The sequence below is a fragment of the Hirundo rustica genome, chromosome 2 (genome assembly GCF_015227805.2).
Source record: "Hirundo rustica isolate bHirRus1 chromosome 2, bHirRus1.pri.v3, whole genome shotgun sequence".
Lineage (NCBI taxonomy): Eukaryota > Metazoa > Chordata > Aves > Passeriformes > Hirundinidae > Hirundo > Hirundo rustica.
Window position 1 is genome coordinate 67,063,865 of NC_053451.1, and position 16,126 is coordinate 67,079,990.

A 16,126-nucleotide genomic window follows, 5' to 3' on the forward strand; every position below is an offset into this window, starting at 1 on the left:
CTTTTATAAAAGGAAAAGGAAATAAAATAAAAGGAAAACCTGGACAGCAAGCATAATATTTTGGCAGTTTTAGTTAATGTGAGGGAGTTTTTGACCAGCTCAAGTTCTGATTTCCAAGAATTATGGGCTATCACATGATTGGAAATCAAATTAAATCTAAAACCTTTTACAGTTGTAAATGCACATATCTTCATAATATGCTTTTGTTTCCAAACAAAAATGTGATTTTCACCAGTTGCTTCATTGCTGATCGATTATTCTTGAACATTAACTAGATGCTATAAAATTTTGACATTCCTTAATTGTTAAGTGCTTACAACACAACTATTTTTGTAGGAGAGATTCTTTACAAGATTCCTTACAATCTGTCATGAGCTTCCAAAGTTACAAAAAAAGTCAATGTTTCTCTGAAATTAAATTCTTTTATCCTGGTATCTTCTGATATCTGTTGCTTAAAAACTTTGTGTTTTAATTAATTTGTATGTTACATTAATAGGATAAATTCCCAAATCTCGGGGTTTTTTGACTTCACAAATCCTCCACTGCATTTAATCTTGAATGTTTCTTGTGATTTTTTTTCCTTCATATGAGGTGCAGATAGTACACAAAGAAGTCTTGTAGTGGTATGGCAGCATTGCAAGTCAATAAGTTAATCAGTCCTTACTTAGTGATGAAGAAGAAAGTGAGGCGTTAAGTGGTTACTTAATATAAGCCCTTGAGTAGAGGCTGACAAAGAAGTTCTGGAAGAATGTTAATGTTATGTGATTAATCAATATTAAATTACTTTAAAAATTTAAATCTGTGTGCAAAAAACTTCTGCTTATTCACAGTTAAATATTATTTATTCATGGTTGATTTTCACTTAACATAGGCTGATAAGTATTTTAAGTCATTGAGAGGTAAATGAGTAAAGATTGAAATTAAATGTAAAATCAAGAAGAACTGTGTTCTTGTAAAGCTGTACCTGAAGTTTTGATATTTTGACTAGTGCAAAATATTTATTTACAGAGACCACCATAAAGCAGAATATGAAAAGAGACTCCATGAAGAGTTGGAACAAATAAGGTTGAAAACAAATCAAGAAATTGAGCAACTGAGAAGCACCTCAAAAGAAATGTATGAACGTGAAAACAGGTAGGTAAAGTGTAGGCCTAATAACCTATTTGGGGTAGAAATGACCAAGCACTGTTTTGTGACTGACTCTTTGAGAGGTGTTCAAAATGTAAGAATTTAAGTTCAGTTGTAAAACTGATGGGAGTCTTGTAAAAACTAAAATGAAATTATACTTGTACAGTAAGTGTATGTTGTTATATTTATTATTAAGTGATGGACAGCCAACATTATCACTTGAAAAGGATTATTAATTCATAAAAATTCATGTTCTACATAAGCTTCGGTGATTTGAAGTTTGTTCTGATGTATAGTATTAGTTAATTAATACAGGATGACAGCTTACCTGTTGTGCTGTAGGGGCAATCTTGAAACTGCGGGGAATCCAGAAGAGAAGGTGTTGATGCAGAAAATAAGGCAGGAAAAAATTAGAAGAGAGAAGACTTGGGCCTGTATGAAATAAATCTAATTGAGTTTTTTAAGAGCACTGTGATTCAAAAAAAGCATTGACTTCCTGTAAATTATTGTAAAATTCCCTTTTGAAGAGGGTTCAAGTCTAACAAAGACTTGCATGATGAGTTTGTATGTGTGCCATCTAGTTGAATACCATGGAATTACATGCACATGTATAAGCCTTTTAGGGACTTAGGGATTTGGACCTTTGGCAACGAATTTCTTTTTTAGCTTGTTTTTTGCCTATTTTATTGCTTTAAGATGGGAGGAGTGCTTAATAACTTAACTTCACTATAGATGTCCTGAAAGTGTCATGTGGAGAAGGAAATGACAGTAGTAAAAAGATATTTGAGGCATCAGCATCTGTTCCTCTAATAGGTAGTTTTCTTATTTCTGGGAAAAGTGGAAGATGAACATGATTTCTGCTGTCTTTCAGTCGATGGAAAGGTTCTAATTAAAAAACAGTTACATCATTGTGTAGTTTTTCAAGTGTGAGTAAAATACATGCACACACATATTCATCCACACCACTTCTGGTATGCAAATCTACTTTGAATTACAAAGTATGGATTTAAACATGCATTCCTTGTGGAGATTTGACAATCGTCTATATATCATTGAGAAAGCTACTGAAAGATATTTCATTTGTATCTGGAGCTGCTTTACAAAAGTTTTTTTCCTCATTTTGAAATAATTACTTCTGAAATGCAAATCCCCCTGCATGTCTGTCAAAAAAAAAAAAAAAAGAAAAGAAAATTTTAAAAAAAGGCTTTCTACCATATGTACTTTCTATAAAAATATTTAAAAATCCACTGTAAGGCAGTCTGCCTCAATGGTAAGTCAAATGGAAATTTAAATTGTGAGCAAAACAACTTGCAGTGAATTTGTGTAATGTGATGAGATGCTGTTTGTGCCTGAAAATGAAGATGCTGGTTTCATCCTCCTGCTTAAAGCATGGAATGGTATTACAGCTAAACTAATCCAATATTCAGTTGCTCATATTCTTTGCCACTTTGCCAGGCCTGATAGTTCTTTTGAATTTATTGGCATTTATGTTACACTTGGATGAATCAGTTCAAGATACTCAGATGGGAGTGGGCCACTAATAAAAAGGTAATGCTTTCATGCCTTATTTTTTTGGCATCAGTTTCACTTGTATTGTTTTTGTAAGGATGGGCTATGTTTGTACTAGTGAGCGTGAGCGAATTCACAGGGCATGTGAATATCTGCAAGGGGTTTGACCCTGAATTACCTGTAGTCTGTTCCCATAGATGAAACACAGTTTTGTTGTTGAGCACATGAGATGCTTTCCCCAAGCACCTTTTCTTACGTGGTTGAATCTGACTGGAATCCAGTTTGTGCCTTCTAGAACAGTGTAGTCATGTGACAAAGTGCAGTAAATGGCAGTTACCAAGAGGTTTGTTTGAAAGCCTAATAAAGTTGCCCATGAGCTGCTGCCTCCCCTGTTCTCACCCCATCTTTTTTTTACCCCCATGCCAATTCTTGATCCTCTAGATAGTATTCCTGTCCCATTTCAGAAGGTAACTTTCATTTGTGTGACAAGCTGGCTAGATGCCTCATAAGGCCCCAATGTGCAGTCATTTCAGTAGGTGCTTCACCTCCTTTGAAATGGCAATCACACAACTGATAACTGGCAGCATCACTGGTGTGTCTCCTGGCTCTCTAGAAAGAGTATTTCAACAGCAGGTGCATCACATCTGTCATTGTGGTCTTGTTGGTTGAATAGTATCTCACTTGTGTCCTTTTTCCTCCTATTGCATTTTCAGTTGATGAGTTGTTCAGCTAAGCAAAATAGTTTATTCTCTAAATGAGTCTCTGTATCTCTCCTGTTTAATTTTTATCCCACTTCCACTACTCTGGTCTTAAGGACCAGCTCTGGATGCCTACTCTAAGACATAACATGCTTGATCTTAATGTTGTTATCTAATAAATCAAAATTTATTGCCATGGTCCCATATTTTCATATGAGTCAGTTTTAAAGAATCTAATCTTAAGGTCAGTCCCTGAATTTCTGCCCTAAATTTCTGCATTAAATTCTGCCTAGTAACTCAATTTTTACAGAAAAATTTGTTATCTTTCTCTAATAGCCAGTTAACTGCTAAATAATTCTGATGTTTATTTTTTCTGAGTAAGTGTTTCCTATATGTATGAATTACTTTGAATTCAGAAAAGTGCCACTGATAATATTTATTCTAGAAAATAGTCTTTAAACAAAAAAATTACATACTTTTAGTGTGACACAAATGGCCTAGGTTAACATTTAAATGGGCTTAATAATTTTCTATTTCTTTTATATCTTGACTTTTCACTTTTATTGAAAACTTCCCTGAGACTTTAATTTCACTTTGCCTTAAGTCAGAAAGTTGCTGTTGGGAGAGGGAAAAGAAGAAATTTCAGTCGAAATATCTCGGTTGCATCCACATTAGCAGTTCAGTTCAGATGAAGTATGTGGTGTTGAAGTGAAACCCCCTAGTCATTGCTGCTAGCCATGGTTTTGGCTTGCCCTGCAGCTGTGCTTGGATTTGCTCACATTTGCAGCATATGAATAGGTTTCCTTTTAGATAAAACAAAATTGAAAGGAATCTTTGAGATCATCTAATATGTTCCAAATGCTAGTGAATGTTCATCAGAGAGGCAAACCAGCAGTAGAGTAAAATCATTAAAAACAGTCATAACACAGATGTCTGATCCTCAGCAGCCACAGTTAGCTCTGGCAAATTGGCTGATGCTGTGTTACACTAAATAATGGACACAGAGCTTATATACAGTATCTAAGCAGTGCTTCCCCTCAGTACAGACTTCAGCACTGTTAATCTGTAGCCTGCTTGCAGCATAACAGACTATTAGTAACTAATTCCAATTTTTAAACACAAATACTATGTTTTATTCTTAGTATCGTGCTGTTCTCATTTGTGTTGGTGAAATAATAATTGAGGTAGCTTGAACATCTTGACTGATCCTTGGTTAAAAAAAAGAGTATTGATTGATTGTAATGAAATGTTATTTTATGGCTCTTTGCAGATCAAAAATGTTGCCAGCCATAGAACCCAGAAGGAGACACCAATGATATGCAATAATCTATACATCAGAATAACTAGACAATTAGTTGTATGTGGAAGTAGGATTTCTGTGATTACCTAAACTTTTTTTGGTCTGTCATAAAAGTTGTGAATCATCTCAGTTATGCTGACAGCTCTCCTGCAGTTACTCCCAAAGCACCAAGGAAAATTATTGGAATTTATTTAGTTCCTGCAAAAAACAAATAATTTTTACTTCTACTTTTCTAGAATAATTAGAGTTATATGTTTCCATATAGAAGTAGGTGATTTGATAATTGTTTTTTAGAATTTCAGATCTGGAAGCTTTGCTGATATATATGAAAATAACCTGAAGTAAAGCCTCTGTAATAAATAGCTGAATAGGTAGACCCTTCTGGCATTCTGTGAGAGCTGAAGAAAGTAGTATTGAAGTTCACATCAGAGAGCAGTAATTAATGAAGCAAAGCAGTCTTTTTTCTAACCGATTCTTAAAATACCATTTTTTTTCTCCCTCAGAAATTTGAGAGAAGCAAGAGATAATGCTGTTGCTGAAAAAGAGAGAGCAGTTACTGCTGAAAAGGATTCTTTAAGAAAATACGATCAACTCTTAGAACAGTAAGTGTCTTTAAAAAGCATATAAAAAATTTGAAGGTATAATAGTGTTTATATCTAGGCAGTGGAGGTCAGAGGAATGACTAACTTTATGCTTACAAAGAGCAAATTCAGTTACAAATTCTTTGTTTAAACGAAGTTACAGCCTAAGTTCTGGTGGTAATTTTTCCCATTATTAATGCAGTAACAAGATGAAAGTTTGGTATTTCTCCTACAATCCTGTAGAGACAAGCAAACATAATTATTCATTTCATAGCAGGAATGTGGATTTTATACTGTACAGTAGCAGTGGTCAAACTCTGTGGGGTTTTTTCTTTAGCTGAAAGTAGGAAATTGTCTTGTAAGATGACTTCAATTAATAGTTTTTCTGAAGTTTGGATAGAGAGCAGTAGTCATTGGCATTTTTATTTGCTACATACTTCCTTTCTTACTGCTGTTTCTTTTCAGTCTGTCATAGTCCATGTGTAGAATATATTGTCTATACCGGTGTACTATTCTATTCCTTGGAGAAAGAAACTATGGTTGATTTTTGCCTGTTTACAAGCAGTCTTACTTTCATGTTCCATAACACCTTTTCCTAACTTTTTGTAAATTTAGAATATTATGTGTGGTAAACTATGAGATAATGTAAAACTATGGACAGTCATCAAAGTTATTCAGGTTAAGCTTGTCATATGTCTTTAATTTTGGGTTTTAATTTGTTGTTTAATACACTTTTTTTTTTCCTAAAATGTGGAGATAAGTTCATTAACTGACTGTGCTGCCTAGTCATCTAATCAAAGGAAGTACTAAATGAACCTTCTTTGCTCTAAATAATTTTTAATTACAAGTAGTAATCAGTTAAAATGTTGTTAAGAATAGCAAGAAATTTATTAAAGCTTTTAATTTTTATGTATAACTTCTAAATTGCAGTGGTGATACTACTGAAAAAAGAGGATTGCCTAAAGATTTAAAAAATGTGATTTCTAACTGATGATGTGAAACAATAGGGGTAGTACTAGAGCAAATGGGATGGGTTGGAGGACTTGATATCCACTGTGAGTTTAAGGGGCTTGACTTCAGATTAATTCTTGCTCAGCTGAATGGGTCCAAGGGTGCTGAATGCCTTTTAGTTGTTAGAGCACATTGCGGGGTGGGGGGGGCAGGTTGGGTTCTCATAAAGGAATTCAGTTTGCAAACTCGAAGATGATGGCTGCACAATCTGGAAATCAAAGCCATTTGAGTAGGGAGGACCAGGAAATTTGGGTTGAAACTGACCATCCGAGTTAAAATAAAAAGCTAATGTGAGTCAACACGGGTTTCTTTCTAACGAGACTCCTACCTTTCACTGTAGTAAGATTTACTAAGACATGGGGATTTCATACACAGCTGGAAATGCCTCTTGAAAATCAGTCTTGCATATCATAATTTGAGTTTGGACTTTTACTTAATGAAAATACTAACTTTGCAATTCTTCTATATTTATATTTAAACTTAAGAACCATGGAGAAAATACTTTTCTGTCCAGCTGTATTCCTACTCATACAATGTCTCCTTTTTTCATATTGTTGGTTTTTTTTGAGGAGGGAAGTTCTCCTGCAATTAGTAACATAGGAATCTTATTTGATACACTTAATGCCTCTGCTTTTACAGTTTTTTCATAGTCATAAGCCCTCCAACTAAATAAAACTCTGCTCATGTCAAAAAAAAATTATTAAGTTGATTAATGCTGGGTTTTGGGGTTCTAAGAAGCAGATTGTTCCTCAGAAGATTATTTTCTGCTTGGAAACCTGGAAAACCCACACTAGCCTTTTTTGAAAAGTAGGTGTCTCTCTAAAACTACCTCACTTCTAACTGCGTAACAGGTGTCAAGACCTGACTGTGACTTTCTCCACATTCCAAATCATTTACCTAAGTGAGCTGCAAAATAACTAATTGGCATGTTGAGATGGTATAAATACCTTAACCTGAAAGACCCCACCCAAATTCTGAATTTACTGTGGATTCACATACGACAGTTCTGTGGAACAAAGAAATTTTTTAATATCACCAGAAACCCCTAAGATGAAAAAGGAGTACCTGTGTTGTCCAGTTCTGTATTTAAGTAATTATAACAGCTTGTTCTACTTTAGTAAAAACATGGTGACTCATCGTAGTTACCACTGGTATCATAATCTGTATAAACAAACACGTTTGAAAGCTTTAGAAGTATGTGGAATGTTGACTGGCCTGAATGGTGGTTAAATAAGCCCCTGGCAAATCTTGTGATCAGAAGTGTAACTAATACCCAATTTTCTAGTCAAGTGCAGTTATTTTCATTTTTTTTTCCTCGTGTTTGTGGTAGTTTTCTGTGAACAGCTATTTACAAATGCCAATACCAAAGTGATAATATTCATGAAAGAGTTATATTGAGAAAGGATATGCTGTTTCTACCTTTAAGTAGACCACTGTGATGTTAGGATGTAAGTTTTGTTGCTCTTTGCCATTATACATCTGTAATTTCTGTCTGGGAAACCATGTTTCATTTACCTATGACAATGACAAAAGCCTTAAATTATTTGATATTTTTGGATTAAAGTCTTGTCAATGTTACACATGTTCTAAAAAAATATGACCAATGGGAAACATTTTCACTTGTTGTTGGTAATGTGACTTAAGACTTTTTTCTAATTTCAAAGCTGTATTACCTCAATTGAAATTGTCTAGGGGTAGAATAAGCAGAGCAATTCTCTAACAGCTCCGTCATCTACACATATGCTAACACATATGTTAACATATGCTACACATATGTTAACATATGCTAAATATGTTCCAGCTCTTCCTTCTTTTGAACACTCCTGGAGTGTTATTTTCAAATTGTTGACTATTAATCTGTTAACTTCTCCTTGCCAAAAGAAAAAACATCTAACCCACCAAAAACACCACCATCAAAAAAAAAACAACACCAAAAAAGTAGAAGTACACTGTAGTTTGCTATTTGGCTTTTTCCTGATGGCTAAATTTTCAAGTTTCCTATAAGGTGCGTTGTCAAACTTAAATGGATCCATTTTGTAAAGTGGACTCAGAGGTCTAATATGGAGTGAACTCATACTAGAATTGTTCACCTACAATAACCATCTCTTGCCTTTGATTGTTGACTTCCTTTAAAGTCAAATACCTTATATTTCTTCTAAAAAGTGTATAATATCTTTTTCCAGGTCTCAGCTATATCAATGGAAACTGGTTTAAAAATTCTGGAATTATTTGAAACACAGGACAAATTCATACAAAACCTTTTTCTTAGTGAGAAAAAAAAAAAGTGCTGTTTTACAGCTGATTGCTGCTCACATCATGTACTTGAGGTGATTTTCTTTTCCTGTTTTTGTAATGATAAAGTGAGAAGTGTAGAATAATGAAGAGAAACAAAATAGGTATGCAGTAAACAGAAAATGAGTATTCAAGGAAACTATGTTACGGTAATGCTGTTCCTTCAACTTTGCAGTGGACAGTATTCATAAAATCCCTTCATTCTGTAAAAGCTAGTTTAAATTTCTGCCTCTGTCCATTCGGTAATAGGATATTTTTAATTATGTACTTTTTTCTTTCTTATTTGAATATACACAGATGCACAGATGATGAGTTTTAAACCATGTTTCTGTAGTTGTGTTAAGTCAGGGTGATGAATATTGGATTGATGTACATAACTCAGTTTTTAAAAATTATTAAAAATACAGTGGATTATATGCTACAGGTTAAAATACCTTTAGGAGTATTTCGATTGTTGCTACTTGGAAATGCTTTTCTCAAATAAAAACAAAATAGAATAAAAGTCATTGACATTTCATGACAATTGTCTCTGCATAATAAGTTAAGAGAAGTATGCAAAACGTTGTCTGCATGTTTGTGTTTACAGATTTATTGGTTTTCTTTCCAGTCAGCTGCAAGCTACCTTTACAGTTTAGAGACTTACTTTAGTCTCTCCATAGTCTTTTTAATCTGAATCATTTTTATCCATATTATTTTTTGTTCTTCATAATTGTGGTACATTTTAGAATTCATTAGATGTTATCTGACGCTAGTCATCTGTCTTAAATTTTTAGGTGATGGAGAGAGGGGATCAATTCTGTTTCTGGGGGTTTTTAAATGGGTTTTTAAATAACATGAAAGTAAGATCCCTATATCTTCTTATTAATTGCACACGAGCCTAGAGGGCTATCTAAGGTGAGAAGATAATTGGATAAATTTCCTGAATAAATAAACGTTAGAATGCATTTAGAATCTCTGTGGAGCATGCAGGAATCTTATCAATAGATTTTCATTTATTGCATTATACTTTCATTGTTAACAGAAACATTAAAATTAATTATTTTCCCCTTCCGCTAACATTTTTTTTTAATAAGTATATGTGTGTGTGTGTGTATATATATATATGGATATATACGTGTATGTGTATATATATGTATAATCTGGATGTTGCTGACTGCAGTGACAGGATTCTAATATTAAAATTACTAACTCAATGTATATATGTGCTGGGGTTACTACTAATATTTAAATAGGAGTGTATTATTTCTTCGAGAATATTTGTATCAAATGAAGATTTCAATAATGAATTTTTAAAAATCCATACTGAAGACTGCGGGCCAAAATAGTTCTTAGGCAAAGCTGCCATCACCCTGTGATAAAATCTGCTGTCAGAACTTCTTACTACATATGGCTGCTATGTTTTTATATGAAGTGTTTTTCAATCTCATGAATTGAAGAACTATGTAGGTCTTGAAAATCACTCCCACTTTAAATCTTCAGTTTCAATTAACTTTGTTAGTGCTTTCCAAAATGCTTTTTTGGTAATAATAATTTACTGCTGCTCTATTCATTTTTGACTTCTATCATATGATGTGTAATTTTTTAACACTTAGAATTTCTATCAGAATAAAGCCAAGCCTTTCAATAGCATTATTAAACCTCATTTAGACTTCAGCCCTAGCCAAAGTAACTATTGCATGTTTCCCATAAAACTACCTTCATCTTGTTCTACTAATGAGAAGTTAAATATGAGGTACAGCTAAAAGGATAAAATTCATGAATGTCATGGAAATTGCTAAAAGACACCCTCTTGGAAATTCTGCATCAATGCGAAGAAGTCAGTGAAAGAATCAAGAGAATAATATGATGGAGAAGCAAAGAAAAAAAAGTCCATTTCCCAGCTGACTAAGTCTAGTTTGTTTCCAAGCTGTAGAAGCAGCATTGAAATCCATTACAGAAAAAGTCTGTTTCTACTGAGATGACTAGTGAGGCCCTAGTCTCTTCCTTTTCTTCTGAGGTTATGTTTATTTGAACTTTGCATCTTAATGGCTGATTCTAGGATGCATTTTAATAAACAGAAGGAGAAAACCTACTTAACTGATTTGATGAAATAGATGAATAATAGTGTTGGGAAGACTGCACACTTGCTAAGGCATGCCTAGTTGGTTTTGGTTCTTAGATTCCTAATCGGGATCTTAAAATTTTACATTCTTAGCTAAGATAGTGTTCTTGCAGAATGAATGTTTTGAGCCCTGTAACCAGTCACTTCATAACTGTAACTGTCTTGATGTTGAAGAATTATCTACATCAAGAGTCACAGGAATGCTAAATTTCTCTGATATCTGACCTTTCTGAGCTGCATTACATCTGGAACACAGGCTTTGAAGTTTGTTCTCTTACTGTGCAAGGAATGTTAAATGATTATATTTATAGTTCTAAAAATCTTTTATTTCAGTTGCTCTTGCCCCAGCTCTTAAGAAGTTCTCAGAAAATATTTTCATCCTCTGAGGGATGCTTTGGAAAAGTTGTAGTATCAACATATCGTCATGTCATAAAGATTTTCCATAAGCCTTGTCGTTCTCATTTTACCTTTTATTTCCTGCTAGCCAAAATGTTTTAATCTTAAAATATTACAATTAGTAGAGGCAAGTTGTTAAAATGTTGCAATGGCTACTCTGAGTACCTAAGAAACTATTTATTTACTCTTTTAAGTCCTTAGAGTATTTTTGCTAGCCTAGAAGGGTTGAAATATATCATGTCCTTTGAGAACAAATTCAAAAGCAGTTGCAAAAGAGGGAGTCTGCATTATAAGGGTGCTGCTGCTTATATATTTTTTTAAAGTATTGAGTTGAAATTTCCGCTGCAGTCCTTGATTTTGCTGTGGTTATTAGTATTCCTCAGGTACACACCCAATTTTGTGACTCACTGCACCCAGCTTCGCATTGATGATGAGCACTGCCAAGATGAACAAGTTGGGTTCCTTTGTAACTCCTTACCAAATCATGTTACAGGTACTAAATTATACATGGGTTTAAAATGAGACTGGAAAAAGTCAAGATAAATTTGAGAATCCCTTTACAGTTAGAAAACACATCGCCTTTCAGGAAATGCTCAAGTGCGAAGGAGTTGAACACTAGTGGCAGAGGATTAGGGAGACATACAGAATATGAAGAAGTTTTTCTTGCTTTTCTTAGAATACACTTTTGACTGCGGTTGGAGCCAGCTTTATCAGGTTACATATGCCTTTTGTGTGATACACTACAGCCATTCTATGTAGAACAGGAGCTATGAAACACAGGGGAACTTCCCAGCCTTTTTACTATATGTGCTTTGGTTCCCTTTGAAAAGGGGACATTACACTGGATGTAATTACAAGATACAAATGAAAGCTTTTATCTGAAGAAATTGTTAATCTGGGTTTTTCTTGTATTTTTTCAAAGATTGTTACATACATCAGGTTATCTGTGTTTGTTTCTGGAGTGTTTCTAACCATCTGGGCTTGAAGGACTAAATGTGTTTGTGAAGTCCTTACCAGCATTAAGTAACCCAAAGCATTAACACTTCAAGGGCATGTGAGAAAAGAACCTGTTTATAGGAAACTCCCAAATATATGTTTTTTAGAATACAGAAAAAAAACAGGTCACAAATAACAGCATGACCATAAATACTGCCAGGGAATGTTTATTAAATATGTTTGCCAGAACAGTGTATTATAATGCCAGTTCAAAGGCTAAATTCTTCAAAGAAGGAATATTGTGTTTTCTGTGTGTCTATACAGTAATTTTGATCTTCAGATTATGGCTATTTGTGTAATATTATATTTAAGACTAATAAAGCCACCAAAGTTTTGGTTTAATAGTAATTATCTTTTGTAATTGCTTTCTCACTCTGTGGTTACCCCCTGGAAAAGGAGTTCAAATCATTCTGATTACCTCCTGGAAAAAGATGTGACGCTATACTCATTTCCAGATAGCAAACTTTGGGAGAACAATGTCCAATAGGTTCTTGTGTGGTGTGAGAAGGAAGTCATAGCTTTGTGATGTTAAAACCTCATCATAAATTCTGAAATGTTGGACATGAAGACTTAACAGTGATGAGTGAGAGCTTTGAGCTAAGTGTTGGCTGGAGTTTGTCTTCTGCAGAATCACATTGGAATTGTTGAGAAAATGCTAGATATAACTGAAGAAAGCCCTCATTTCCATGATGGTGACGCCTGTTTTCATGTGAGTGACTCTAACAAATAGGGAAGATGGTGGTATGTACTTCTGGAATAGAGGATAGGTAGTTAATTTGTAAATGAATGAATGAAGAACTGTAAATGAAGGACCATCATAGTATGTTCACACACAGGCACCCAGAAGAGTGTACATCAGTGAGTCAAGGTACTTTCATACCATAAACCACAAGGAGCTGTTTGCCTTGGATGTTAGTCCATCCAGCATTACATATCTCTAATTAATCATATGAAGGACTTCCCAAAAAAGAGTGATGTATGATATATATGTCTAGCGCTCACAGATGGTGAATCCACTGTTCACAGCTGATGGAACAACCGCGCAAGTCCTTGGCAGCTGTTTTGTTGCTTTCTCTCTTCATGAGATTGCCATGTCTGTTGACCAGTGCCTTGATGAGGAAAGAAAGGAAAGACCAGGATTGGAGGGGCTGATTTCCCTTTGCTATGTTCTTGTTTTTAGATAAGATTGCCTCAAGAATGTACCCCAGACTTTGTCACGGTTGACTCAGGGAGTTGTTTACATTCAGGGACACCAGTAAATTTTTTTTGAAACTGTACGTGTTCAGTGCTGAAGTATTGCATCACATATTGGACAGTGGGAAGGCCTTGTCCTTTAGTTTACTCAGTACAAAGCTGTTTAGATAATTTTTATAGCTATTTTTGTTTCTAACTGAATGATCTAAAGGCACAGTTGTGTCTGCTTATATGACTGTATGGGTAACTGTCAGTAAATTCTGTGAAATCAGCAAAATGAATGTGCAATTAATGTTCAAGGCATGGTTAGTCGGAGTTCAAGAGCTTCCTAAGGAATAACTCTATCTGGGTAGCTATAGGGTGGCAGTGTGAGATACCAGAACATTTTTACTAAACATCATTTACCCATAGTGACATGATATTTGAGTCATGAGGGTGGTACTACTTTGAGGTAATTTATGGTATCAGTGAGGGGAAGCTGATATAGATTAAAAATACCAAAAAGTAGCTTAGAGCTTTAGCAAGACCAATAGGCTTTTCAGTAGGAGATGGGAACATTTGTTCTAGGTGAGCCTCCAAGGGGAACACCGTGTGAAAGCGGGTATGCTGGTCTGCTCTAGAGGGTGGCTGCTGGTGGTTAGGGAAAGGATGCTTAATTCTGTGGAAGGAGTATGGTGAGAGGCAGTAAGGACAGAGAGCCTGGGGACTCAGTAAATCCAACCAAGATGGAATGGAGAGGTGCATATGAAACACTAAATCAAGGTGCTTTAAGCTAGCAGTAAAGAGCTTTTTTAATTCTTACCACTGAGCAGAATCCATAAAGATCATGTTCATGTGTCTATACTGCCAGCCCTTTCTTGGGAGCCTTGTTTAATACTAGGGTTTTGTACTAGCAAAGAAACAAATGTTGCCAGGTCCAGGCGTTGCTGCCGGGACCACCCTGATGACTCATCAAGTGTGAAGAAGGTACAGACTGTGTGTGTTTTTCTCTTTGAGGTACTCCAGCAGCAAAAAAATCTGCTGTAGTTTATACAGCTTCATATCAATGGAATAAACAAAATTGAGGAACTTTCTCTTAAGAGAAATAAAATTTTTCTGTCAAGTGGCAGTATAGTTGGAGGAATAAATGTGACTAGAAATGGGTTCCTTTGAGATGAGGCTTGGGCACTAAATAGAACATTTATACCTGGCAGGCACTTAGTTTTTATATGAAATGGTGGATTTCATAATAGACATGTAAAGTGTACATACCTGTATTTACAAGCCTATTTGTACATCTCTTCTAAAATTTAAATTTTGGATATGTTGTCAAAATGCTGCAGCTCTTGGCTAGCATTTTAATATAAATACTCCTGCATGTGTATGTATATAATCTAGTGTGAGCTTTGATGTGGAACTTGTCATCTGGAATTGTTTTCATAGGTATTTTAATTGTTTATTAGAAAGTGTTGCCATGGATAAACAGATAGAGAAGTGCACTGATTCATCCTTTCTGAAATTTTGCTTAATGTTTGCTCTGATCTTTCTAAGATCTTTAGCCTTTCCATTCCAGAAATATAATCTAGAGCGTAAGTTTTAAAATGCTTCAAAAAACTAAGCCCTCTGGTTTTACCTTTGATACATTGCTAGGGTCACAAGAATTGGTTGTGGGTTGTAAAGAGTGAGAGGAATTTGTCCCTCTCAAAGTGGGAAGAGGAAAAGGTTTTATTTGTGCAAAATGATACTGCAAGTAGATGAAAATAATTAGAAACCATAGTCCTTCTCTTGTCTTTATAAGCTGCTCGCTTCAGGTAATTGACTCCTGAATCTCTGAGTACACTCATGATAGAGGGTTTCTTTGAACAGTAAAGGGCAACCGAAGTGTGATTAATAAAAATCCTGTGACCCTGTGAAATGCCCAGTATTAGGTGGAATGGAGCCTTGATTGTTAACTAATTTCAATGATTTTTAGACCTAAAACCAGGTAAGAAAATACCATGGCTTTTTCGTCTGTTGTATCTTACTCTAGAACATTTTTATTTTTACAATTACTTTATAGAAGCGAAGCTGGGTTTTTTGATTTTAGGTTTGTCCTTTATGACACTGTTCCCAGTCACAAGGTGTGAAATCTGGGTCTAATTTTTTGTGTCAGAGTTTTTTTTTTTTCTGTTTTCAAAGTATTCTATATGCATAGATAAATGGGGTACATTTCAGGTTTATTTTCTCTGTGCCAGATGACTTCTTCTTTTCCAAGAAAAGAAACTTTTTTATAGTAGTACATTTGCTGCAAGGTAGTTGTATTACTAAAGTGTGCAGATCTACAAAAGTAGTTGACATGCTCCAAGTTAGAAAAGAGCTACCTTGTGGTAATTTGTTTGCCTGCCAGGGCTGTCCCCCCGCTCTGTATTTTCTTACTTTATAAAATAATCAAATCTTCCTTTTGTCCTTTTTCTCAATGGTTATATATTTGTACTGAACAACGGTATTAGTCAGTTTTAGTTTAACCATCAGAGTAAGGAAAAAAAATTGGCATCTTTTTTTATTGCTCAATTGATATCTTTTGGCAGAATTGCTAGTTATTTTTGAAGACAGTTTTACATTTATCTTTGTAAGTCTCTTTTGTTATGCCAGCTGTCTAAATCTTTCATAAACTTCAGTTAAAAGTACATATTTTCCATGATTATTTTAAAATATAATGTTTACTGGAAGGGAAGTGTAGTGAATTACCACAGATGAAGTGTGAGTGTATTTCTCCCACTTGTAAATGAGTTCTTATTTCCTACAGTATGTATTCTGGTACCACAATGAGTCATTTTCAACATGTTTTAGTTTAGCTTCTAAAACATTTAAAAACTTGGCAGATGCATTTAAAGGAACGTTACATCTAGTTTTAGAAACTGCTTCCAAAGAGTGTTCTACAAAAATTAAGACTCTGAATAGA

General features: G+C 34.6%; 1 protein-coding gene across 6 annotated transcripts in view; it reads left to right on the forward strand.

The window, feature by feature from the left end:
• PIBF1 (progesterone immunomodulatory binding factor 1) overlaps window positions 1–16,126 on the forward strand; it is a 106,826-nt gene that overhangs the window by 24,886 nt on the left and 65,814 nt on the right. For all 6 annotated transcript variants that reach the window (XM_040090293.2, XM_040090320.2, XM_040090338.2 and 3 more), the window contains 2 exons: window positions 1,009–1,134; window positions 5,139–5,237. In XM_040090293.2, coding sequence (XP_039946227.1) covers window positions 1,009–1,134; window positions 5,139–5,237 — 225 coding nt within the window. The remainder of the gene's footprint in view (window positions 1–1,008; window positions 1,135–5,138; window positions 5,238–16,126) is intronic.